We start from the raw sequence: 27,194 nt of genomic DNA, 5'->3' as shown, positions 1-27,194 counted from the left end.
ATCTCATTGTTCTTGCACCAAAATGAAAATATTGTTACGTTTTAGTGTTAGCATTCGGAAATATTACCCACAATGCATTAGAATCTGAAACGGCGAATTATGTCATGCCATGCTATATATATAGATATAAGAAGATGTGGTTGAGTGCCAATGAGACAACTCTGTGCCCATTTTAACATGGGTAGGCAATATGTTTGCCATTTTGTTGATACCGAGTGTTTGCGAGAAAAGGTTCACAAATACAATACATACTCGTGATAAAATGACCATAGCGCATAGCACATTTGAAAGCTCGCCATTTTGGATGGATAAAGCCAAAACGTGATTTTAACAAATGAACAGATCTATGTAAACGTACTTTTATAATGATTTGATTAAATATTCCAGAAACACCAACACAAATGTCCATGTTGATCTACAGTATATTTTAAGGAATGCATTTTTCGATTGTGACGTCAATCACGTGATCTCTTGTGTATAAATTATTGAATTGTGACGTCAATCACGTGATGTCCAGTGTCTTAATTATTTAATTATTAGGTCAACCACGTGAACTAGTTTGTCATGAATGTTTCATTGTGACGTCAATCAAGTGCGCCAAAGTTGAATTGAAACTAAAACAAGGCCTTCTTTCCAAAGCGAAAAACAATTAAAGTACAATTGAGGATTATTATTAACTTGCATTAGTGGTTTTTGGTAATAGCTTTGCATCATTACTAATTCATTAGTTTGAATGATAAGAATTGCTTTTAAATATATATCGATTCTATAACTGCATCGAATGTAAAACAATATAACTCAATCCACTCGAGAGAGATAACATTTTAAAATTTACAACGCGAACTTATTTAATATTCAACTGCCGAGAGGGGATAATAATGACCGTAGTGTTGGAATCTTTTTCTCTCATGATTTTTTCTCTTCTGTATGTGTTACATTTTAATGTTGTGTCGTTGTTCTCCTCTTATATTTAATGCGTTTCCCTCAGTTTTAGTTTGTTATCCCGATTTTGTTTTTGTCCATAGATTTACGAGTTTTGAACAGCGGTATACTACTGTTGCCTTTATTTAGATGATATGAAGACAAAATTAATCCTTTTTTCCAATGATCTGCAAAAGATGTATTTTTTCTACCTGACGTCATCGGACATGGTCGCCTTTTTTTCTTTACTTCACAATAGAATATCGGCAAAAAGAAAATTAACGTTATTATCGAATTTTGACAAATGAATAACCATAATTACACGAACCACACGTTGATTTATAACTTTATCTACAGATCAGAAAACAGTATCAATAAGAATTTGAGAAACACATATGAACTTAGACAATAAAGTTCAATTTGGTACTCTCAAGAACATTCGCATTAACACAAACTTTCGGTGCTGCTTTTTAGGTATATTTACACACACTCGCAAGTATTGACAAACACAAGGTGAAAGTAATGTTCATGGTACCTATAAAATATTTCAATCTTTTTCGAACAAATTCTATGATTGTTTGCATATTTTTGTATGTAAGAATTTTAGAAGGCAAATTGTTACTAGCTTTAAGATTTTCCAAAGTTATGCAGCATTCGGAAATGTGCAGTCTACTTTAAGTAATTGCAATATTTTTAGTAATCATAACTCGAAATGTTTTCTAATTGTAATTCAGCCTTTTCTATCTGTGCTTTTGACATTAATCAGTGTAATACAGACAAAGTCACATGTACGTCAAATGCAGCAAAATTGGAAATCTTTAACAAATGTATACTTACTTGGCATAAGCTTTTTCTAGAAGTGGTCCCCAGAATTCAGGAGGACTACCATAGGCCTGACAGTATAACAGACTATTTTGTAGACAAGGTAAATTATCATCTATAATAGTGTCCAACCAATCACCAAACCGCCATATGTTGAACCGAAAAGCACCTGAAAATTTATAATATGCAAAAAAATATATAAAGAGATGTGGAATAATTACCAATGAGAAAAAAATTACTCTGCAACAAACACCAAATGACAAAGAAGTTAACAAATATGATATGTCATTGTACGATTTTCAACATTAAGCGAATCCCATACCGCATATATATATATAGGAACATACATAAAGTTGCGGGATTACATCTTTTAGTGAGCACTCAACCCGACCGTAGCCAGTGACAGTGATATAACAACACAACATACGAACACACTGTAAAAAAAATGCAATTGAATAGACTCAAAGAGATCATCATTCATGCTTCATTCTCCTAGGCAACAGTTATTTACAAATATATATGATCTCACAATTAATAACATTTACAGAGCTCAAAATATTTAATTAAATAAAAAGAATTATATTCCTATTTTGTAAATTGAAAAATGCTAAATATATCTATATAGAAATACGGAGATTTGGTATGATTGCCAAATGAAACAACTATACAACAAAATTCAAATTACGAAGATAGTTGTTCGATTTTTAAGATGAAAGTATAACAGTTTCATCCAATAAAATATATATTAAAGACATTATCAGCTGTAAAAAGGAAAGAAAAGAAAACGCCTTTAATGTCTGATATAGGAGTTGTGCATTATTTTACTCAATAAACTTTAAAATCTTTCTACTAGTACATCATTTAATTGGAATCAAATATAATTAAATAGAATAAAATAGTGTAGGGTCGTGTGATTGTGATTAATGTCATTCGTGAAATCGATGATTCTAAGTAAAAATAATATTCTTTGATGAGTTCGTGATGACAGAATCAGAAAAAGTGTCCGCTACTGTGTCGTAAATAAGAATAATTTTAGGTAAAATAAGACTTACTAGTAGATGATTGATTTACATGCATGTATAGTAAGGATCAGTTATAATCGAATTTCAACTCAGAACTGTTTGAACGTTGTATCATAGAACTGTTTAATATATGCTATGCAACTGTTCTAAGATATTGTACCCTTTAACTGATCCGACAACTTCAGAACATGTTCTACCGCAGAACTTCAATAAAATAGAAGGAAAATGGGGAATGTGTCAAAAATAAAAAAGTGTTTTAACGTAGAATAATCTAATGAAAAAAGTAAAATCACAAAAGTACTGAACCCCGAGGAAAATTCTTGTCTTGATACAGGCATTTTCTTATGTAGAAGTTGTGGATTGAACCTGGTTTTATAGCTAGCTAAATCTCTCACTTATATAACAGTCGTTTCAAATTCCATATAGAATAGACAAACAAAAATCGAACCATTTTATCAAAGAGGTTATGGTTAAAAACAGTAATATGAAAGGACGCTTGATGCAACTTTGATACATGTAATATATGTATTAACCAATATAATCGTTGATAAAACTTTGTTCACAATTCCTGTATCCCGGCATCAATTTTTCCAAGTAGCGTACGCTCAAGGATGCTACGACGATAGCAGCCTGGATCCAGTCCCTTTTCTTAAACGATTTCCATGGAAATGGAGCATCCCAAGTTCCACCAACTCCGCAAAAAGTTGCATCATTTTCTAAAATCTGAAGAAAAAATTACAAATTATTATATATGCAACAGTTCCGTTTTAAATTATTGTCCTTTGTTTCAAAAAATCATCTTTGCAATATACACAAAAACAAGAATGTGTCCAAAGTATGCGGATGCCTCACTCGCATTATCTGTTTTCAGTTGACCGTAAAATTAGGGTCAAAACTAATTTGGAATTAAACTTAGAAAGATCATATCATAGGGAACACGTGTACTAAGTACTAAGTACTAAGTTTCAATTTAATTGGACTTCACTTACATAAAAAAAACCTACCTTGACCACAAACTTTAACCAAACACTTTAACCTGAACGGACGAACGGCATACTAATACATCAAGGTACATAACAATATAATCTAATTTTTGGTGTAACGCTTCTTCTGATTGGCTGAAGTTGTTATGTTTATCAGCTCATAGACATTATTTTGTCATGTGACCCTGACGTCATCAAGGTTTTTTCATAGTTATTGTTTTTAAAATGGAATTTAAAATTAAATTATAAGAAATGACTGTAATATTTTTCCTGTCTATTCGAAATAACATGAAAAATGTGGTGCACATTTTAAAATAACACGCTCGCGGGTTATTCATTGTGCACCGCATTTTTGATGTTATTTCTTCATAGACAGAAACAATATTACAGTCATTCCTTAAATAAATGAAAGGTGTTCATGCATTTTTGTGATAAAAGAAACTTTCAACAATGTTTTTCATCCATCAGTAATAACACAATGAGGATATATTTGAACATGCCAATGACTATATTGAATTTCCAAAATGCTGTAGTGTTGCTTAGATGCACGAAGAAACAATGAAATTCTACTACGAATATAGGAACATTACATAAGTGTTACTGCATAGACATGATTCTTGACATACGTGGATGTTGTTTATTGTAGTACGTTCTGAAATGATATTGATAAAACATATCCTGTATTTTTTGTTTGCGTATTACAAAGAAACCTTTGACAATGTTATTTCATTATCAGTCTGGTATTCTAATTTATGTGATTTACTTGATAGTGGTACGCAATGACTCAAATCAGGTACATATGTACAAAAAAAATGAGGAGAATATTCAGAAATAATGGTGCTAGATCAGCAGTTTCTTGAAGACATTACGTGGAATCTATAGATATAGGCACGACCTTTATTGATAGTATATAAACTAATCACCCGGATCAAATTTTATTTTACGCCACACGCGCGTTTCGTCTACAAAAGACTTACCAGTGACGACCGAATTCAAAAAAGTTTGAAAGGCTAAATAAAGTACGACGTTGAAGAGGACGATTGGGGACCAAAATTCCTAAACGTTTTGCAAAATACAGCTAAGGTAATCTATTCCTGAGGTAGAAAAGCCTTAGTTTTTCAAAAATTCAAAAGTTTTGTAAACAGTTGATTTATGAATATGACCATATCAATGTTAATTCATTTCAGCACAGAAGTTCTGACTACTGAGCTTATGATACTCTCGGGGAATTAAAACTCCAGCAGCAGTGACATCGACCCATTGGTTGTAAATAAACTCATCATAGGCGCGACCTTTGTTGCTAGTATGACACATGTGGACAAGGATTTGTTTATCCTTCCAGATCAATACATCCCCGGAGTTTTGGTCAGGTTTGTGTTGCTCAATCTTTTGTTTTTTTGTAGCGATTTGTAGTCATGTCTTCATTTTTTTTTAAAAGATTTTCGTTTTTCTTTCATACAAGGGTCATGGTTTTGTGATGCGCAATTTTCTTAACATTTATGATACATGTGTGTTCTGACTCTTGTTTAAAAAATTGGTCGTGAGGTTGGGAAACGTTTTCCCTGATTGGTCGTGAGGTTGAACAACGTTGTCCCTGATTTGTCGTGAGGTTGAGAAACGTTATCCATGAGGGTATCACAAGCCCAGTAGTCAACACTGCTGCTCTGACATAAAAGATAATTGTCTTTTTCGTGAAATTTGTTTTCCACAAGACTCTTGAGAAAAGTATGAATTTTGCAGTATTGGATTGCAATGATGCCTGTGTATTACCTTTCAACTGGCTGGGGCGACAGCAGTGGCGGATCCAGGGGGGGGGGGGGTTCCGGGGGTTGGAACCCCCCTTTTTTTTGGCCGATCAATGCATTTGAATGGGAGCATATAGTTGGAACCCCCCTCCCTTTACTCTGGGTTGGGAACCCCCCCTTTTTAAAATGGCTGGATCCGCCACTGGACAGGATAGAAAACAATGAACAAAAATGCAGTAAAAAGGAAATACAGGAACAGAAAATATAAGTATAGGACAAACTAGAGAAAGAATAGAAAACGAATGCCTAAAAATATAACGAAATGAAGGACTCCATATTCATCCGTTATATGGCCTCTAAATTTCATTCTAGTTCATCAAAATTTATTATATATCATTGATGTTGTATGATCGCAAACTCGTGATGATGCGTGACGTAAATGCGACATCGAACTTCTAGCTACGGAAAAATAGGCAATTTCCTAATTGCCTATAATCTTCAACTATAAATATTTTTATCTTTTTTTCTAATAATAACATATCTTATGCAGTACTTTATAAATCTGATGTGGAAATAAGCAGAAGTTAGCGTGCAGCATGATTGCAGTCTCACGTACTTGCACTGGGTAAAATATGGTTATTTTCATCAATCATGCGACATCCGAATATAGATATAACCATTTAACGCACTTACTATAAAAAGGAGAAGAAGTTTGCATTAGTTGTTTTGCAGACTATGTAAAGGATCTGGTAGGATATTTCTTTAAATAATCTTAAGTGTTTAGGCCATTTCTTTTTAAATATTTTTTCCTATTATTTTCTGTTCTTTTCTGTAATTAAGTATACATTATTTATCTCTATCCGATAATGTTTTTGAAATTTTCCTATCTTCTTTTTTTTGCCCATGTTTTAAGTATTTGCACATTTACTTTTATTCTGAAACCCAAGCCAGTCTGTCTAGAAGATAGATTGTAAAATCAACTTGCATTCTCCATTTGCTTGTTTCTGAATACAATATATTCATTGCAAGTATATTATATCGTTACATGTATGTTATGATTTATCTAAAATAGTGTTTAAACTAACCCCAGCAGCGAGACCTCTATGTAGATATTAATTTTCAACATTTAGTCATAAATTTCATTCGAAATAAATTGGAAACAAAACCAAACGCTTTAAGCATTTTTAGCAGACTATAAAGAGAAAAATGTTGAAATTAATAAGGATGTATTGTGAATTATCAAGAACTAATATCTATTTGTCCAATGCTTTTAGATTAATATATTTTGTTTTTTTCTAAAACACAATAATCTGATCAAACAAGAGCACTTCCGGGTTTTCGTTGACATAGACATATTGCTGTTCTATATAAGTGCCACGTGTCTTAGATATTCAAAATTGTCGATGACTCAACAAATTTCAGTTGTAGGGGTATTAGATATGTTTGACATAATTGCTTCTCTAGTCGTTCGTTAATTTGATACAAATTGAATTGTACAAAACCAATAAAGCTTTAAGCAGTTTCATAAACCTGACAGAGAATTATTGTTGTCGTCAAAAATGAAGTTCTGCATGTTTTCTGGTTTAAATAATTATTCATCCATGATATCTTTACATATTTTTTCTTAAGGAACATCTTCTTATTGATTACTTTAAACTGATATTCACACATGTCACTCAATAAGTATAGATTTAGGTAACATGGTAATAAAACATCGCTAAAACCATATAAGCAACATCTGTGATCGTAATGGAAACTTTAGATGTATATTATTCAAATATATAACCATCTGATTTATAAGATTACCTTATGTGGTATGAGTCTTTAATAGACGAAACGCGCGTCTGGCGTATATACAAAACTTAGTCCTGGTATCTATGATGAGTTTATTGAGTTCTGTTACAGTACATTTGGTTTTTAAGTTAAGAAACGTTGTCCTCTTTTGTATTTGGTGCTACATATTTTAGAAAGTACACAGTTTTATTTAGTCCTTTACAGCTAATTTCCTAATGCATGTCGAACAAAACTTTGGTTGGCTTGCTTGCTTTGTTTGTATAACTGTTTATTCAAGCTTTGTAAATAAGATTGACATCTTTAAACAATTTATATAGGCATGGTTTTACCTGTATATATCATATTTGAATTTAATTGGGTGTTATTCTAATGATTGTACAATATACAAACAAAGCAAGCAAGCTAACTAAAGTTTTGTTCTACATGCATTAGGAAATTAGCTGTAATGTTTGGTGAATTGTTACTTTTTGAATAACAGAATTCTTTAAGGAATGGCATTAATATCTATTCTAAAAACACAGAATTAATTCACACACACATAAATGACCTATTACTTATCCAAAAAACGCTTATCTATAAAAGTTGTTAAGGATGTACTTAGGTGAGGTTTTGGAATTTGTGTCAAATGTTCGGACTCCTTGGTTTTTTTCCATACAATACAATGTGAAATATTTTGCCCCATAACATCCATTTATTTTTTCATATAAGACTTAATAGCTCATGAAAGGTCATTTACAAAAATTTGAAGATTCTTAATTTTCTTTCTTTTGTTTTGAGACCTAATAATACCAATGCAAATATAAGGTAAAAGTCCGAGTCAGCCTTTTTCCGCCATATTTTAAATCTAAAAATATCTCGAAAAAGAGGTTCATGACCTATCAATATTATTAGCTTATTTTTATCCTTAATGGATGCTCTACAGCTTATAGTATCAATTTTAAATTCTTAATTTATTAATTTTTACCTAACCTCACCTAAGTACATCCTTAACATTATGTTTATATGGTATAATTCTTTCTTTGCACAAGTTTACCTCCTATTCCCACATGAAATTTTAACTTTACTTACTAGATTTATAAAAAAGCGGGAATAGGAGGAATGAACCAAACGTGCCACTAGCCCAGTAGTCAACACACAATGCTTTGACATGACATATTATTGTGTCTGTATTTTTCATAAAATCAACTGCAGATCAATAAGTGTGAATTCATTTGAAACACTTATCGATTTTTCTTTCGTCAGGTAAAGTTGACTCTATATAAAAAAAAGAAGATGTGGCATGATTGCTAATGAGACAACTCTACGAAAGAGGTCAAAAATAACACAGAATTAGCAACTACAGGCCAGTAAATGTATTTGAAGTAATGGATTTGCATTGCCTTTATACTAAATTCATCATTATGGTTTCCAAATTCTTTTCCAAAATTTAACTGATTATTCTTTCCTATTCTAGTACTAAAATGTAAGGTTTTTCTATGACCACGGTGACAAGTTTATCTATGAGGATTTTAGTGGGATGAGCAGAACATAGAATAATGGATAAAAAGTGCACAACAAAAAGAATGAAGATATACAGAAAGGAGAAACATCAGCCAAAACACAGAAAAGAATGGAGAAAATCTGGCTATAACTTTAACAAAATAAGATAATGAAGGCCTTTATACGTCCGCCAGGTAGCCTCCAAATTTGATGTCTAGTTCTCTTAGTTTTATTTTTATATATCCTTGAACTAAAGACTTAAACGTATTACTGGAAACCAAGATATATGATTGCAAACTCGTGATGATGAGCGACTTCAGAACGTCATCGAACTTCAAAATACGGGAAAGAACGCAATTTTCTAATAGCTAATAAACTTTAAAAATATATATTTATATCTTGTTTTCCAATAATAACAAGTCATGTCTTCGGCAGTGCCGTTATATGTCTGATATGGAAATAAACAGAGGTGAAATTAACCGAAGTTAGCGTGTAATATGCATTCTCACGTATATGCACTGAGTGAAATATCGCTATGTTCAACAATCACGCGACGTCAGACTATAAATATAACCCTTTAGTGCACTTAATATACAAATACGTAGATGTAGTCTGCATCTGTTATTTTTGCAGACTATGTACGAAAGGTCTAATCAGGGGTCTTTTATTTCGATACTCTAATGTGTGTAAGTCATTTTTTCTATCATCTAAATGGTTTTCTTATTATTCTCTTTCTTACCTATATTAATCTCTATTCTAAATCATTTCTGTCAATTTTGCTCATTTGTTTTTATTGTCAAATTTTCTGTAGCATTGGCATATAAGTCAATAATATTTCATTTTTGGATGTAACGCGTCTTCTAATTGGCTGACGTTGTTTTGTTTATCAACTCAATGACATAATTTTGTCATGTGACAGTGACGTCATCGATATTTTCACATGGTTTACTCCGGTTTAAAATGGAATTTAGAAAGCACTTTAAAATAACCCGCTACGCGCGTTATTCAGTGTGCACCAGATTTTTTATGTTGTTTCTTCATAGACAGAAAGAATATTACAGTCATACCTTAAATAATCTGTCAACCCCGGTTTGTCTCTCTAAGAGACAGATTTGTAAAAAAAAAAACAATTTTGCTTGTTTCTAAGTTTTAAATATGTTTTCAATAAGGAGATATGGTATGGGTGCCAATGAGGCAACTCTTCATTCACAGACATTTCTCACACCGAACAGCAAGCTATAAATGGCCCCCAAAAATGGCTAGTGCAAAAACATTGTATTATATCGTCACATGTATGTTGTGTCTGTTCTATGGTCGGGTTGCAGTTTCTTTGACACATTCTCAATTTCCATTCTCAATTTTATGATTTATCTAAAATATTTTTTGAACTAGCCCCAGCAAGACCTCTACGTATAATGTAGAGAATAATTTTCAACATTCAGTCATCAATTTCATTCGAAATAAATTGGAAACACAGCCAAACCCTTGAAGCATTTTTTGCAGACTATTTAGAAAATAATGTTCATATTAATAAGGATGTATTGTGAATTATCAAGAACTAATGTCTATTGTCTCAGGCCTTTATATATTGGTTTTCTAAAGAACAATGACCCGATCGAACAAGAGAACTTCCGGGTTCTCGTTTACAGAGACACATAGTTGTTCAATATTAGTCCAACGTGTCCCTAGATATGAAAAAGTGTCAATGACTCAACAAATTTTAGTTGTAGGAATATCTATTTTTCACATATTGTTTTTCTTTATTCGGTCATCAATTTGATACAAACTGAATTTTACAAAATAAGCTTCAATCATGTTTGCAAACTTGGATAGAATCTATAATACTAAAATTACGAGGTCCAATTTGTCAGCCGTCATCGGGTAAAAACGATAAATCAAAGAATTCAACTCTATATATAACTAATATAGGACAATGGTGTAGATTAAAAATTACACCACTCCAGACCCTTTTGTTTTCCACATAATTAATATTGCCAATAATTAGCAAGTTCCGGGTCTAATCCGATACCGATACCAATAGTATATTCACCTGTTAGCTATTACCTTATCTGTACGTTCCGCATTTGACTGGCGCACCACCAAACGGTGTATTTAGGATTTTGCTATATACACGGGTCATAATCAAAGGGCTGACACTACTAAATTCAATCATTGTCAAATTGTTCTCTATTGTAGCTTTATTCAGCAATCAGCAAGACTTTCTAAGATAACTAATATAGGACAATGCTGTTGATTAAAAAATACCCCATTCCTGGATAGCCTGGACCTTTTGTTTTCCAAATAATTAATATTTCCAATAATTGATAAGTTCCAGGTCGACGGGTTCAAACAGAAAGATTTGAAAGCAGAGAAAACTGTGTATCTTATAATCGACATGACTTTATCAGATTACAATACCAATTACTAAAATAAGGCTTAGGCATAGTTATATAACTTTAATTCAGTCATGGGTGTGTACCTGTTATTGTCAAAAATGACGTTCTATATGTTTTCTAGTTTTAGTATTTATTTATCCAAGATATCATAATATACATGCTATAGGTTTCTAAAGAGAGCTCTACTTACCAAGTCAGGAATACATAATATTTGATGTGTTTCAGCCATTTTAAATTTCCTCGGAGTTTGGTATTTTTTTAATTTTTGTAATTTTACTTTTTTTTTATCGATTACACAAACTGAAAACTCAATAAAAATAGAATAGGTAACATGGTTATATAACATCGCTAAAACCATAGAAGCAACATCTGATATCATAATGGCACATTTAGACATATGTTTTTCAAACATTTAACCATCTGATTGACCATAAGATGATCGAACGAACAATTTATGAAGAACTCAGGAATACAGTTTCTGTGTCTACGATATACATTGTAACCTTCATTCAGTACGCGCGAATCTAAGATATTAGTGAGTGAAATTTGTTTATGCCCCAATTATGGTCATTATTCTTTCTGATCTGTGCGTTCGTCCATCCGTCCGTTCGTTCGTTCGTTCGTTCGTTCGTCCGTCCGTCCGTCAGTCCGTTCGTTCATTCGTCCGTCCGTTCGTCCCGCTTCAGGTTAAAGTTTTGGTCGAGGTAGTTTTTGATGATGTTGAAGTCCAATCAACTTGAAACTGAGTAAACATGTTCCCTATGATATGATCTTTCTCATTTTAATGCCAAATTAGACATTTTATCCCATTTTCACGGTCCAATGAACTAAAAATGATAGTGCAAAGTTTCAGTTAAAGTTTTTGGTTAAAGTTTTTGGTTAAGGTTGTTTTTGATGAAGTTGATGTCCAATCAACTTGAAACTTAAACATGTTCCCTATGATATGATCTTTCTTATTTTATTGCCAAATTAGAGATTTTCCTCATTTTCACAGTCTATTGTATATAGAAAATGATAGTGCGGATTGGGCATCCGTGTACTTGGGACACATTCTTGTTTATAAATTACAAATACAAGTACAACCTTAACAAGTCGTTCGAGTCACGTATTCTATTGCAACTACTATCGGTATTTTACAGGACTGAATGCTTCATTTTATAACTTTTTTGAGGTATTAAAGCGTTGAACGAAGCACATTTGCGTTTCATATTAAAAATGTGCGCATAATAAACGCTTTTCCAACCCCAAAATATTATGAAAAAATGAAGCATCCAATTTTTATTATAACATTGTATTCTACAACCATCAAATTTAGAGTTGGATCAAATTTCCCGTTTGCTCTTTTCTATGCATTTTCACGGATAGCCCGTGCAGTAACTGAAGATGTATTTTATACATACGGATATAAAATTTGATATATTGCATTGTCTGGTAATTGTTTTTAGCCAATCAAAATTACGGATTCTTATGAAACCTCCATGTACTGTTATAATGAGACAATAACGTACCGTTTATTGCACCGTTATTTCTAAGCACCACAAAATCTCTTAGTTTATACATACAAAACTATATCTACGGCGTCTCGTGACTAGACAGGAATGTTATTCATCAACTTTGTAATAGAAGGAAATTAAATGTCAAAGTAGTAAAACCAATATATGTATACACGGCATCATAGACTCAGCAACATCCTGTATGTCTGAAAAGAACAATGATGGGGAAATAGTACCTTAGTTACTTTACTATTAATCAGGAGTTTATATGCATGTGACCGTTGGTTTTCCCGTTTGAATGGTTTTACACTAGTAATTTTATAGCCCTTTATACTTGTTGTTCGGTGTGAGCAAAGGCTCTGTTTTGAAGGCCGTACATTGACCTATAATGGTTTACTTTTTTTAAATTGTTATTTGGATGGAGAGTTGTCTCATTGGCACTCACACCACATCTTCCTATATCTATGTACCGGTTATAATTGGTGATTCGGCAAGGTCGTTTGCACGCTTAACAATGTCGTTTTAATTTGACAAGATCTTCAATTAAGGATGTAATTAGGTCAGGTTAAAGACTTTCTGTCAGATGTTCTTCTTGTTCAAGTTTTTGCTACGATACAGCGTAAAATAATTTGCCCCATAACACCCATTTTCTTTTCATATTATGGTCATTTGCCAAACTTTAAGCATATTGTACGTTTCCATTAGCTCGTTTTGAGACCAGTATAATACAATTGCAACATAAAGATAAAGTCAGAGTCAGCCTTTTCTCGTCATTGAGAAAATGAAAAAATAAAAGAAAAAATGAATTAATGTTTTTAGCCTATGTCGTGTGACACGTAATACGTCACCGAACACCATGTCCCATCATTTTATACACTTTTTTTTTTAATTTTAAATTAAATATAGTGCGTTAATAGATTTATGTTAATCCCATGCATCTCAAAACAGGCGAGAAAATAGTTCATAGTCGCCCTTTATCACCGGCTATTGTGATAAATTAAACAGAGAATAGCATAATATAGCCGTCGAAACCTAATATTTGTGGACATAGACCAGACACCTACAAGACAAGAGAAAATGGTTCATAGGTGTCTAATTTCACTGGCTTTTGTGACATATAAAAACAGTGAATACGCTAATTTGGTTTCTAAACCTAATATTTGTAGACGCAGATCAGACACCTACAAGACTATTGACACAATACAATCACAGACAAGTGTTTTAAAATAAGAAAAAAACAAATAAGTGTTATATTTATGCAATTCTGTCTCTTTAAAGTTCTACTCAATTTATTTAGGAATAATAATGCCAAATCATTATAAAGTCCATTGCCCATTATTCTCTTGTCTTTACATTGAGCATTTTTTCGAAGTCCTTATTCCCTTTTATTATTCACGTTTTTCTATTGTTCACCTATCTTCAAATCCAATATAGACCCTATAGTAGCTTTACTAACTCTGATTGATGTACATTTTCTCCTCGGTACTATGGCAATGGTTGCACCCAGATAGTTACCATATGTTTGTTATAAGTATCAATAAAATCATTAAAGATAAAATGCACTGTAAAAGTGACATGCTATAATTTCTCTATCATCATGACTACTAGTATATATTTTCATCTAGGTATAGCAATGATCGCACCCAGATGGGTAGCATATGTTCGTTATAAGTATCAAGCAATATTTTTTTTTAAACGCACTGTAAAAGTGACATGTTAGAATTTCCCTATCATCATGATTATACAACATAAAAATGTCGCTATTCTCAGAAGGATACAATAATACCCACACATCCAGGAAAATCCATATAGACAATGATAAATCTTGTGTTGTCATTTTTCATTATATACTCTTTCTGGTACAACACACTTGTTAGTTGATTAATGGAAAACATGAACACGAAACATTTTTAACCTTGTACATGTAATAACGATTCGGAGCAATTTGTCGTGATTGCACTTTCAGATACCTTTTAATATAACTTATTTACAGAAATCTTAATTTCTAGTATATCATTATCATGGTATACATACATGTATATTAACGGAATAAGTCGTAGTAAAATTGTAAAATACATGAACCTACATTTCACGAAAAACTTACATAATGTTAGGAAAACTGTGAAGGTAACATTAAAAGCCCGGATAAAAAAGTTAAAAAAAAAAAAAAAAACAATACAACAACATGACAATTTTGAAAAACAATCATGCAAACCAGATGTTTGCGAGGATTTGCGGTTTCACCCTCTGAAACAAAGTCTTTCATAGGCATGCTGTTGCGTTTTGTTTTTTTGTTGTTGTTTTGCGAACCTCTAATGATTTTACTTTTGATCGAAACCTGCCTCAAAAATCGTATTATTAAAAAAAAGATATGAGGAGAAAAGAAAGCAAATACTTTTTATCAAAATCGTTATTTTTTAGTTTTTATTTGCTTCAGGTCTGTAAGTGAATGTCATCGTAGATTTTAGTAGACTAAGTATCATTCGCACAAACAGAAGTAGGATGCCAAAAGATAATCATTAGTGACTATTAAGGAACGAGCATTTAACTTCATGGTTTAATGTCCTTAAAAACACCCAATCTGATCCGCGATTTGATGAAGAAAAAAATAATTTGTTCAAGCACATGACAAAAATATGTTTTCATGCAGATTTTCAATACCCTTTAGTGTTAAATTTTGAAGAAAAAAAAAAATGATAGTGTCGAAAAACAAAATAAATTTATACACATTTAGTGAGAAAGACAAAAATTCTGACTTAGAAAAGAACCCCCCCCCCCATTGAATTTTGATAGTTCCTTACTTATTGTGTGATGATATAATGAAAAAAAATATTATTGATACAATTTGAAAAATGTTAAATAAACTGATCAACGTAAAATAAATACATGTAAGAGTGATTCTGTGCAAATGTATCCATCTTCGTCTAAGCAGATCCGGTTTAATATTTGATTTGTATTAATTTGTCTGCAACCGAGAATTTAATATTAACTGGTTTAATATGACAGATTATGAATTGCCATGCTGATTATGTTTTCCGACGTTAAATAATTGACATCAAATATAAATCAAATTTGCTGGGTCTTTGGAGAAAAAAAAATCATTTTTAAAATTAGTCAACATTAAGTTGGTAGTAACTCTTAATTAAAACAAGACATTTTTTGTAATAAATCATCTTCATGAAAATCAACATACGAAAAATTTCGGGAACATATTTGTTCTAGCCTCACAGGAAGAAAGAAAAGCTAGCTTTTTTTTGTTGGGGTTTGTGTTGCTCAGTTTTTAGCTTTCTATGTTGCGTTTTGTCGACTATTGCTTGTTTTTTGTCCGTTCTTCGTTTTTTTTTTTGCCATTAGATAGCAAGTTGGTTTTGTCTGCCTCTATTGTTTTTCTTTCTACATTGTAAGTCGTTATATTGGTCGGCTTGGAGTCAGAATAATGGTTAAAAGACAATGTCTTCCTGTGGGCTGTTGCCATTGATTGATTGATTATTGGTTGCTTTACGACGCATGAGCACAAAAAGGCTATATAGCGGCGAGATTCTCTTCGTGTCGGTCTAGTGTAAAGTATCGTTCATAATCATATGTAAGTATGTTCTCTTCCTGAAAGTGTATTAAACTTGCCACTGGACATAAAACAGCCATTAATCACCAAAAACTCAGAGTTTTTTTTAAATCCCCATTTTTAAAACGCAAAGGGAACACGTCCATTGTTCACGCTGACGATGCTGACTGGTAAAACAACACGTCAAACTTACTTAGATTTGCCTCGTCGACTACGTCTCATCGAGAAAACAACTACTAGTACAGCAAATAGATGAAAAAAGACTTGACCCATGAGTTCGTTATTACGCAAATGAAATAATCATTAAAGAGTCATAAGACACTAAGTCTGTATCTGATACCTAGTTCTTCAAGTTTAAATTTTGATTTATATACAACTTAATTTTCCCAGACCAAAATATCAATCGATATTCATCAAACAGATTTAGCTTAGCAGTCTGGGAAACGTATGACCTCCACATATAGCGCACACGACCATGTGTAATTGTAAGCACATTCGTTTTCTCTATTGTTAAGTTACTAATTATCTTGTTTTACGGTAAATGCGTTTGGTGACTTTTTAAAACTATAATGACTAACATATTTGCATTTTATAAAGGGAATGTAGAATCATGGCGGATAAATGAAATTCAACAAGATGTATTTTCCATAAAAAGAAATACAATTTGCAAGTTTTAGATTACTTGAGGGGTAACAGTAGTTTTAGTTATCATGTAAAAAGTTATTTGAGCGTTTGTTATTTTGGGGTGGTGTTCTCGAAACTATCTTATGATTAGGACGTGTCCTAAGACCATCTTATGACAAGTCTTTGTCTAAGTCGTGGTTAAACATGTGATAGTGTTCAGTCCTCGTTAAACCTGGAACAGCGGAGAAGCAGCAGAGTACCATAAGACCAAAATATACACAAACAACGTTCCGATGTAAAAGTTCTTACAGTACTGGGAGGTGATGGGAATTAGTTTAACGCTCATTATAACTTATAAATCAATAATGATTTCACATCTAAAAGTCTAATCAGTACACAGCCAGTAATTAATTGTGATCAAGAACATGTGCAGTTACAAAATGTACATTTTACTGTGTGTTTTGGTGTTCGTTATTTTATTCCTTATTGGCTAGAAATACACGTATATGGGAAGGGTTGAGATATCTTAAAACATGTAAAAATCCCGCTGCATTTTTGCGCCTGTCCCAAGGCAGAAGCCTTTAGCATTTGTAAGTCTTTTATATTATATTATTTGGTTCATGTATATGTTTCAGAGTTTAGTGTGACGTCCATTTTCAATGAACTAGAAAACATTATTGTTTTGTGGAACAGCTGAAGCCCGCCTACGGGTGCGGTATTTTTCTTGCTGTACTAAAGACCCATTAATGGCCTTGGGCTGTTGTTTGCTCTCTGGTTGGCTCGTTGTCTCTTTGATAAATTCCCCTTTTTAATTCGAAATGTTTTGAAAGTATCGACAGTTGTACTCATACATATTTTGTTGTTTTTATGCATTAAAATACTAATAACGAAAAAAAAAAACAATGTTCAATATCTTACTAAAGTGTAAATTTAATATTCTTTCATATTAAGTTCCGTCAAAGGACCGATAAGTTCATATAGATCGAATTGAAATTTACGGACTCTATGAACAGCATCATTGTAATCAAAGTGTTTGTAAGCACTGAACGGTAAAGATTGCTTCAATTTATCAGTGGGAAGTAAAACTAAATATTGCATTGGTTGTAGTTGATTTAACAGCAATTCTAGACAAAAGAAGAAAACTTCAATTTTTAAATTGAGATAACTTTAACAATGACATCATTTATAATTTTAGAGCAGATATTATATATTCCTGCACCTTGCAACATTTATGTAATTTTCTTGAAAAGTGTACCATCATTTTGTGCCTTGAATATCTGAACATATATTATATCGATAAACTTGAAATGTTCATGGATAGTTTGTATAGAATGTTATGATCAATGCACTATATTTTGTGTATCAAAAAGGTAGTGATAAGTCTCGGAAGATTTATATATCAAGTCAGTCCCATAAGGTTTTGATTTCATGCAATCTTTACCTTAGCATTACTGATGTGAATCCCGTTAAACTTTGTAATAATATTTCAGCAACTACAGTCGGAATTCCAAACCATTATATTTTATATCAAAGCAACAATGTAGGGAAGGTTTAAAGTAATTCGTGGTAACAACATCCCCTGACTTCATAATTCACCGTTTGTTTTGTCCTCCAAATTTTACGTAAATTCCTGTAATTACTAGAAATATTGAAGGAAAACAAGAAACTGGACATAGATTTTGTCTCATTAGTAGAAGTATTCATTGTTCTGTGGGATGTTGCTTTATAATGAGAAAAATATTTATGGAAGATTAATTCATGGACTAGTATTGAATATTGCCTTTCGTTTTGTATTATTTTGTTTGTTTCGGCTATAAAACGTTTGATAGTATTTGACTATGAAAATTTTCCCTTTTAATCTTTCTACTTTCAGTTACAAATGTATATTATTATGATAAATAGAGAAAGGCCATCCGGAAAATAATAAACATGAAGAACACTTATAGGTCCTTGACCAGAAAGACAAAAACATCTAACACTTTACGTCACAGCTGGTGAATTAGATTAAGAAAACGAGGTTAATTACAAAAGATGGAAGAGCAATTATGATTACGTCATACAAGTTTTAATCAATATGTTATTACAATAAAAACACATTATGATCCCTTTGTCGTCTATAACCATTTTCTAAACAAAAATGCATTTCAATTTTGCATTCAGCTTTTTAAAAAATATGTAGGCTAATATATTCCGAAAAATTAGATTGATTTAATCATTTGTCTTGCAGACACCATACGTTTCAAATATAAAAAAATAATGAGGACTTTCTTTTATTTTTCATCAACACAGCCGTCGTCATCATCAAAATATTTTTGTTTCGTATTTAAACCTATAAGTATAATATAGTTATTGTTACCATCGTCATTATATTTTTTTCCGTACGTTGCTATATATATGTCGATGAAATAGAATACGGAAAGACAATATGTTAGTAGTAGAACATAATTATCTAAAGATTTTGATAACTTAAAAGATTATCTTTTACGAGACAGTATATGTACACGTTAGAAAACTTTATATTAATAATGCAAATATATATAATATTATTATATCATTCAACTTTCTAGTCAAATTTGAAGTATAATTTAACTTTATTTAAACCTGTCTTTTGGAAGGTACTTTAAACGGCTGTATCTGGTTGTTCCAATACGCTGTATTAACAAGAATACAAAAAATCATTTGCAACTTATGTTGTGTAACCAACTGAAAGAGAACACCACGTGTAGTTATTTGCTTTTCTGCCTGGACAGTTCAAAGGCTGATTTAAAACTAATTCAGTACATACAAGAAACATGACATTGTGTACTTTTTTCAAAGCTTTATTAAAAAAATTTAAGAACATAACTTATCCGGTCAACTACGATAAGAAGATTATTTATAAGTTTATATTTTTTTATCTAAGAATGGGGTTAGTAACATTAACATAAATATGGTACAATCACAAATCTTTTCAGTTGTTGGCTTCCGCCAGAATTTTGTATTATAACCAGCACACTCGTAACCCGAATAATGTCAGTCGTTATATTCCGCCGATCTCCGTCTAATCTCCGATTTCTACAGTAGGCAATAGGCCGCTAGAGGGCGCAGAATTATTCGAGTTACAATGTAGTACACTCGTAACTATCATATAAGTTGCCAAGGGCAGATAATAAAATGCTTATACGCGGCATCTAGACACCGTCGTATGCATCAATCGGCAATCCTCATTAGAATCCGCAACTCTCCTTCTAGATGAGGTTACGGAATCGGCCGAGTTGAGACGAATGCTAGACACCATTGTATGCATCAATCGACAATCCTCGGTAGAATCCGCTACTCTCCTTCTAGATGAGGGTACGGAATCGGCCGAGTTGAGACGAATGCTAGACACCATTGTATGCACCAATTGGCAATCCTCGAGTAAACGATACTCTCCTTCTATTGGAGAACGGAATAGGTCGATTTTAGAGGAGTAAAGTATGCATCTGATTTTCGACCGCCGTGGTGATTTAATAAAAAATATAACATGTAGTTGCTATGTTGTAGAACAACTGTTTGTCAATTTGTTTATTAGATACCAAATATGTTCACCAGATGCACGTTTCGCCTACAGAAGAAATACCAGAGACGTTCGGATTAAAAATAAACTTAAACACCACATAAAGTACAAAGTCAAAAAGTATTTAGGATAAATGATTCTAATATTTTGTTTGCCCTGTCCAAAGTCAGGAGCCCCATGTTTAGTGGTTGTTGTTTGTTGATGTGGTTCATAAGTGTTCCTCGTTTCTTGCTTTTAAAAAAAATATAAAATAATAGATTAGACCGTTGGTTTTACCGTTTTAATGATTTTCGTTAGTCATTTGGACCTTTATAGCTTGCTGTTCGATGTGAGTCAATGCTCCGTGATGAAGACCGTACTTTGACGTATAAAGGTTTACTAATACAAACTATGACTTGGTTGGAGAGTTTTCTTATTGGCAATTCTACCCCATTTTCTTCTATATATATATATTTATATATTTATCTTATATCTCCTATACATTTCTAGGAATATGATTGGTGGAAACCGTGTATATTTAATATTAGGTTAGTTGGGAGGCGGGCCTTATTTCATATACGGTAAGTAGTGGAGTTACGTCCCTTTATATTCCATATAAGGTAATAAGGAGGCGGTTACGTCCCCTCAGAAAAACAAAACGGTACTGAGAAAAAATCTTAAAGGTTTCAACAGACGAAGAAAGTGATGATACAGTAAAATAAATTCCTTAAACACATTTAAATCTAACAAGTTGTCATTGTTGGCATCTGTTTTTGTAGAATCAAAGGAAGTAGTTTCTTCATCATGTTAATGCTAACTGTATTGAAGACTTGCTCATTTTGATAGGTCATTAGTCTAAATTTTACATTAAATTCGTTACATAGTGTGCTAGTGACGTAATATAGTATATATTGGGTCAGTAAATTCCATATGGGGATTCGAGCTTCGCTCTCACTCCATATGGAAATATTCGAGCTTCGCTCTCACCCCATATGGAATTTACTGACCCCATACATACATGTATATACCGTATTAGGTCACTAGCACACTGTGTAACTAATAATATCGATTCTATCTTATTTGATGAAGTTTTACATGTCCATAGAAACACAGGACTTATAATTATAGAATAAAGTTACACGCACAATTGTTTCTATTTTTTTCTTTATCTTTTGATTGTCTAGATGACATAGATAGGTATATATGTAATTAACGGATTTACGTGTGGTGTCATTAAAATTTATAAGATTAAATGTCAAAGTCACGACTAATCGATGACCAATAGTAATTTTACGTCATTTCCTCATGTTGGTGTTATAAGGCCTTAGGGTCTCGAAGGGTTTGCAGAAAATATATTAATGGACAAACAGTGCAACGTGTAGGGCTGACTAAAATACGGGGAAAAAAGAAAAAAAGAAAAGGATTAAAAATTAAAGAATACAGAGTTTAGAGAGACCAATTCAGACCCTCAAATATGACATTAAACTTTATCGGAATATTTTGAGTGGAATTTACGGACTTTGTCCATGTGTTGTTTCAGTCAATAATTTGTGAAAAAATATCTAATTAATCCTGTAATAACATTATCTAAATTATAAGTGTAAAACATATATCTAAATAATTAATAATTTGTGTAATAATAATCTAAATAATTAGTAGAATCAACCATGAAACTGTAGTGTTGCACCGATCCGCCTAGAGACTGGACGATTTGAGAGGCTACCCGTGCAACAACGGACTTGCGAAACTTGTAAAAACATTGTTGAAACTGAGGAACATGTCTTGTTAGAGTGTCCGTTGTACGATGATCTGCGAAATGAACTTTTTAAAATTATTCTGTCAGAACACTCAAACTTTTTAAATTTTTCCAACCTGGATAAATTGTCTATTGTTCTAGCCAGTAACTGTGATAGTATTATTATTTATAGTGCCAAAATCTGCAAATTTATTTTAGATAGAAGACGTCGATTTTTATATCGTTAAACTTATTTTTTTCCTTTTCTTAAATGTAAATATAAATATTTTAAGGAAATTTTTAATCTAGCTGTACAGTGATATTTATAATTATTAATTTTCAATATATATACATATATATATATTTTAATCCCGTCTCTCATAATTCTTTTTAGAATGGCATTAATATTTTATATTATTGTATGTATTCGTGTATTATGTTATGTATTGTAATATTAATGGTGAGACGTAAATAAACTATTTGTATTGTATTGTATAGTGTTAACTCAAACAGAAAACTAAACTGTCAAACTGACTTCTATTAAAAATGATTAGTACAGCACACACGTCATAGCATAGTCTATCAATACATTTTTTTTTAAAGTTGTGAAAAACTGAAGTGCATGTGTAATGGAAGATAAACGTTCTTACAATGATATTAAAAAACGAAAGCGTGATTATGACTACCATATATAAATATTATAACTATCCACCTACTAACCAAAGGGTCATGGGTCAATGATTTGAACACCTAAGTCTATCTGCAGCATCTGAGACCACACAAGGTATAAACTGCATAGCCTTCAACAATAAGCAAATAAACGTACAAACGTAAAAAACAACCATTTAAATACCACAAGAAAACAAATTGGTATGGAGGTCTTCGTTATCACTGTCTTAAATGGATTCGACAATGTAGTGAAATATATAGCTATTATCAAAAATTTATCCATGGCGATTTGCGATTTTAATTAAACAACTAGAGACCTATGATGTTAGAGTAGATCTGATTCGTAACTTCCTCCCCGAGCGGGGCTGGAACCTGTACTCTAAGTCTCTTTATTTCTAACTTCTACGACACCGCCTAGCATTGCGCAGAGACCTTATTCCCTCCTCTAACCTCTACTAAGCTTATACAAATAAGCTTTCGTTTCGGGAGGTGTTACCGTTTTGTAGGAATTAAACAAGGATCTCTGAAACAATACATAAAGTATTCTTTTTAGTGTACAGAAATTATCATATATATCTAACATTGTTGGGTTGATGTTTAGACGAGTTGTATATATATATATATATATATATATATACAACTCGTCTAACCCTGTTATCTGTAAATTTGCTTTCGCAAATTTTTGGTTCTTCCCTCGCCGGGATTCGAACCCATGCTACTGTGATATCGTGACACCAAATCGCCTGCACTGCAGCCGTCCCGCTAGACCACACGACCACCTGGGCTCTCAAAATAAGAGCTTTCGGTGGGCATGTGTTACCTTTCCACGTCAGTTTTAATCTAGCGGCGTACTACAGTACATGATATATAAGGCATGAAGATGTTATTGTTACAGATCAGCTAAATTATCTATAGTAAAGGATCCTACAAATTAATGTAAGATACAGTCACAGAAAATAATTATATTCATAAGTACGTCTGAGTCAGTGACAACCCTACAACAGATGTATATACATATAGCAATTATAAACTTCGACTAACGACTCGATCTGATAATGAAAACTTGTGGTAATTTCAGGAAAGTAGTGAATAAGTTCGTAAGTATACATGAACGCAGAACTTTTTTGTTGTAAATATAGAAAAAAAAAAGGAAATGCATGTGGAATGATTTCCAATAAGATGACAATCCAATAAATCTCCCAATATAAAGTGGATGCTTGAGAGCAATTAAAAGCAGCCACAGGATATCAACAATGAGAAAAATCCTGTACCGCATAGTCGGCTATTCCATGGGCGGATCCAGCCGTTTTAAAAAGGGGGGTTTCTAACCCAGGACAAAGGGCAGTGGTTCCAACTACATGTCCCAATTCAAATGCATTGACCGTCCAAAAAAAAGGGGGTTACAACCCCGGACCCCCCTCCTGGATCCGCGCCTGTATTCTACATTTCTTTAAATATCAGAATCAAAGAGATAGTCATTGACAATTTAATCACATGTTAGACAAAATCATTCATGTAAACTAAACATACATATGACGAAAATAGGATACTTATAATGCCAATCACTAGATCGTAATGATGAATTATGCTATTTGATATGCTTTATGGTAATTTCGTCATTTACCACATTATAAACAAGCTCTAATTATTGATTTTCCATATTTATATTTCAATTATTGTGTATCCTCTTATTTTAAAATAATGGATATAAACGAGGATTACATAACGAGCATAAAATCTGTCTAATGGCAGAAACTGAACATTTAATGTAGACATACGATTTATTGATTAATCCTTGCTTTACGCTATAGTTCTTCACACTATAGTTTACCGTACGGACTTCAAAAATGAGCAAAACCCATACCGCATAGTCAGCTATAAAAGGCCCCGAAATGACTATGTAAAACAAATAAACGAGAAAACTAACGGCCTTATTTATATGAAAATGAAAATAATTTGGAATAATACAAGTGAACAATTAATACGATAAAAAGGATTCTGCTTATTTAATTGACTTGTTAAGAAAGTCGGTTATTAATTACCACTGGACACATTGTGAGTGTATGTTGGGTAGGGGCACACGTTTTCCTATGATCACTTGCGGAGCCGTCACTACTTCTGATCTGGTCAGGAACCGATGTAAAGTTTGGAAGGAATATAACACGAGTAAAATGAAATAACTGATACTGAACACTAACAAAATTGCTATCAATTTACTGATATAGCACGCGGACATTCCCGAGCATAATGAATACTTCATACTGAACGTTAGACAAACAGCTATATTAATATCCTTATCAAGCAGGCGTATATTTAAGGAATAACTGTAATGCTTTTTCTGTCTATGAAAAAATAACATAAAAAATGTGGTGCACACTGAATAACCCGCATAACGGGTTAATTAATTTAAAAGTGTGCACGACTTTTTTTTTATGTTATTTCAAATAGACCGAAAAAATATTACAGTTATTTCTTATAACTTAATTCTAAATTTCATTTTAAACCGGAGTAAACCAGGGAAAACGTTGATGACGTCACGGTCACATGACTAAATTATGCCAATGAGCTGATAAACAAAACAACGTCAGACAACCAGATGACGCGTTTTATCCAAAATTAAATTATTCAAGAATACAGTAAAATACCTATCACTGAACGTTAGACAAATTGCTACCATTTTATGGATAAATCAAAATACTATCAATCTACTAATAAAACACACAGACAGTAGATAACATAATGTAATATTTGCTACTGAACGTTATGCAAATAAATATCCATATATTGATAAATCACGCAGACATAATAGAACATACTGAAATACTTGCTACTGAACTTTAGGATACTAAGTAATAAGTATGATACTCATTTATCAAATGGACAAATGTCATTAGGTCAGAAATACGTAATAACTATGTGAGAAATACGTAATAATTAGCTCAGAAATACGTTATAATCAGGTCAGAAATACGTAACAATTTATGATAATGGGGCATCAAATTTATCTAATCATCATATTAATAAAAACTATGATCGAAAACTACTAAATGAAGTCAAACCCTAATGTGAACGACAATGCTAGCTCAAATCTTATTAACAAACAATTTACAAGAACGAATTGACATATTAAAACATGATATTAATATTACAAAACAACTAGTGGAGTCAAACCTTAATGTGAACGACAATGCAACATTGTAGCCCAAATCTTATTAACAGACAATTCACCAGAACGAATTGACATATTAAAACATGATATTATTACAAAACTACTAATGAAGTCAAAGCCTAATGTGAACGACAAAGCTAGCTCAAATCTAATTAACAAACAATTTACAAGAACGAATTGACATAAACATGAACTCACGGTGATCTATAGTTGTTAATATCTGTGTCATTTTGGTCTCTTGTGGAGAGTTGTCTCATTGTCAATCATATCAAATCTTCTTTTTTGATGATATTATAACAAAATATATATGTCTATGGAACAAGCCTCTCCCGTGTCTTTTCAATTTACAAATTGCGAAAGGTAAAGTTTACTTCAATTTTATTGCAAAGGACAATTCTCAATAAAAATTTAAGACACGGATTGTTTTCTTCAAGAAACTGTTTGAGGTTTATCTAAGTCATGGAATTTCTTTGAAGAAATGTTAAATGATATTATGAGCTTTTATTTCTTTATTTTATTGCTAGTTCCGTGTAATATTAAAAGCTATATATTGAAAAATCATTGCTTTTACTTATGTAAGCCGCCAACAGATTAACGAAAACCAAGCCCTTGAATAATATTTATATTAATGTGGATGGAAAATAAATTGTACAAGAGAGTACTTCTGTTCTTATTGATATCAATTTCGTTTTTTTGTATGCACCGAGCTGAAGAGAGAACATTTGGATTGTCACTTGAAAAGCCAGGAATAAAAAAGAAGGTGTGGTATGATTGCCAATAAGACAACTCTCCACAAGAGACCAAAATGACACAGAAATAAACATCTATAGCCCACAACAATGAGCAAAGCCCATACCACATAGTCAGCTATAAAAGACCCCGAAATGAAAATGTAAAACGATTTAACGAGAAAACAAACGGTCTTATTTATAAAAAAAAAAATAAATAAAAAAAATGCCACTGGAAAAGTAGGGTATGTTGATTGGGATCAGAAATTTAGCTCTGCTAGTTACACATGTACCATAAACATGTACAGACACGCATGGAGTTATCTAGTTCCTCTTTGACTTGCTGAGCTTTGAAATCACTATCGAGGTATGCATCATTTTCAGTACGATCTGAGGTATTTAGTTCTACAGAAACTATTTCTTCAAAATACATAAAATAAATAAATGTCTTCCTCGCCTTACTCGTCCGTATTCAAAGTACAAATGTATTTCTATTCTAAATTTAAAAAGCTACATGTATATACAACAAAAAACA

The 27,194-nt window shown here is 32.3% G+C and overlaps 1 protein-coding gene across 2 annotated transcripts in view; it reads right to left on the bottom strand.

The window, feature by feature from the left end:
* Positions 1-27,194, bottom strand: part of LOC139498917 (uncharacterized) — a 50,176-nt gene that overhangs the window by 18,453 nt on the left and 4,529 nt on the right. For both annotated transcript variants that reach the window (XR_011658045.1, XM_071287507.1), the window contains exons 2-3: positions 3,299-3,488; positions 1,759-1,912 (exon numbers count right to left, since the gene is read on the bottom strand). Coding sequence is in view for 1 of the 2 variants with exons in the window: in XM_071287507.1 (XP_071143608.1) it covers positions 1,759-1,912; positions 3,299-3,488 (344 nt within the window). In the remaining variant the exon portion in view is untranslated. The remainder of the gene's footprint in view (positions 1-1,758; positions 1,913-3,298; positions 3,489-27,194) is intronic.

Source organism: Mytilus edulis, chromosome 12, assembly GCF_963676685.1.
Source record: "Mytilus edulis chromosome 12, xbMytEdul2.2, whole genome shotgun sequence".
NCBI lineage: Eukaryota > Metazoa > Mollusca > Bivalvia > Mytilida > Mytilidae > Mytilus > Mytilus edulis.
The sequence above is the reverse complement of the archived record's forward strand: the minus strand, read 5'-3'. Positions and strand labels throughout refer to the sequence as shown.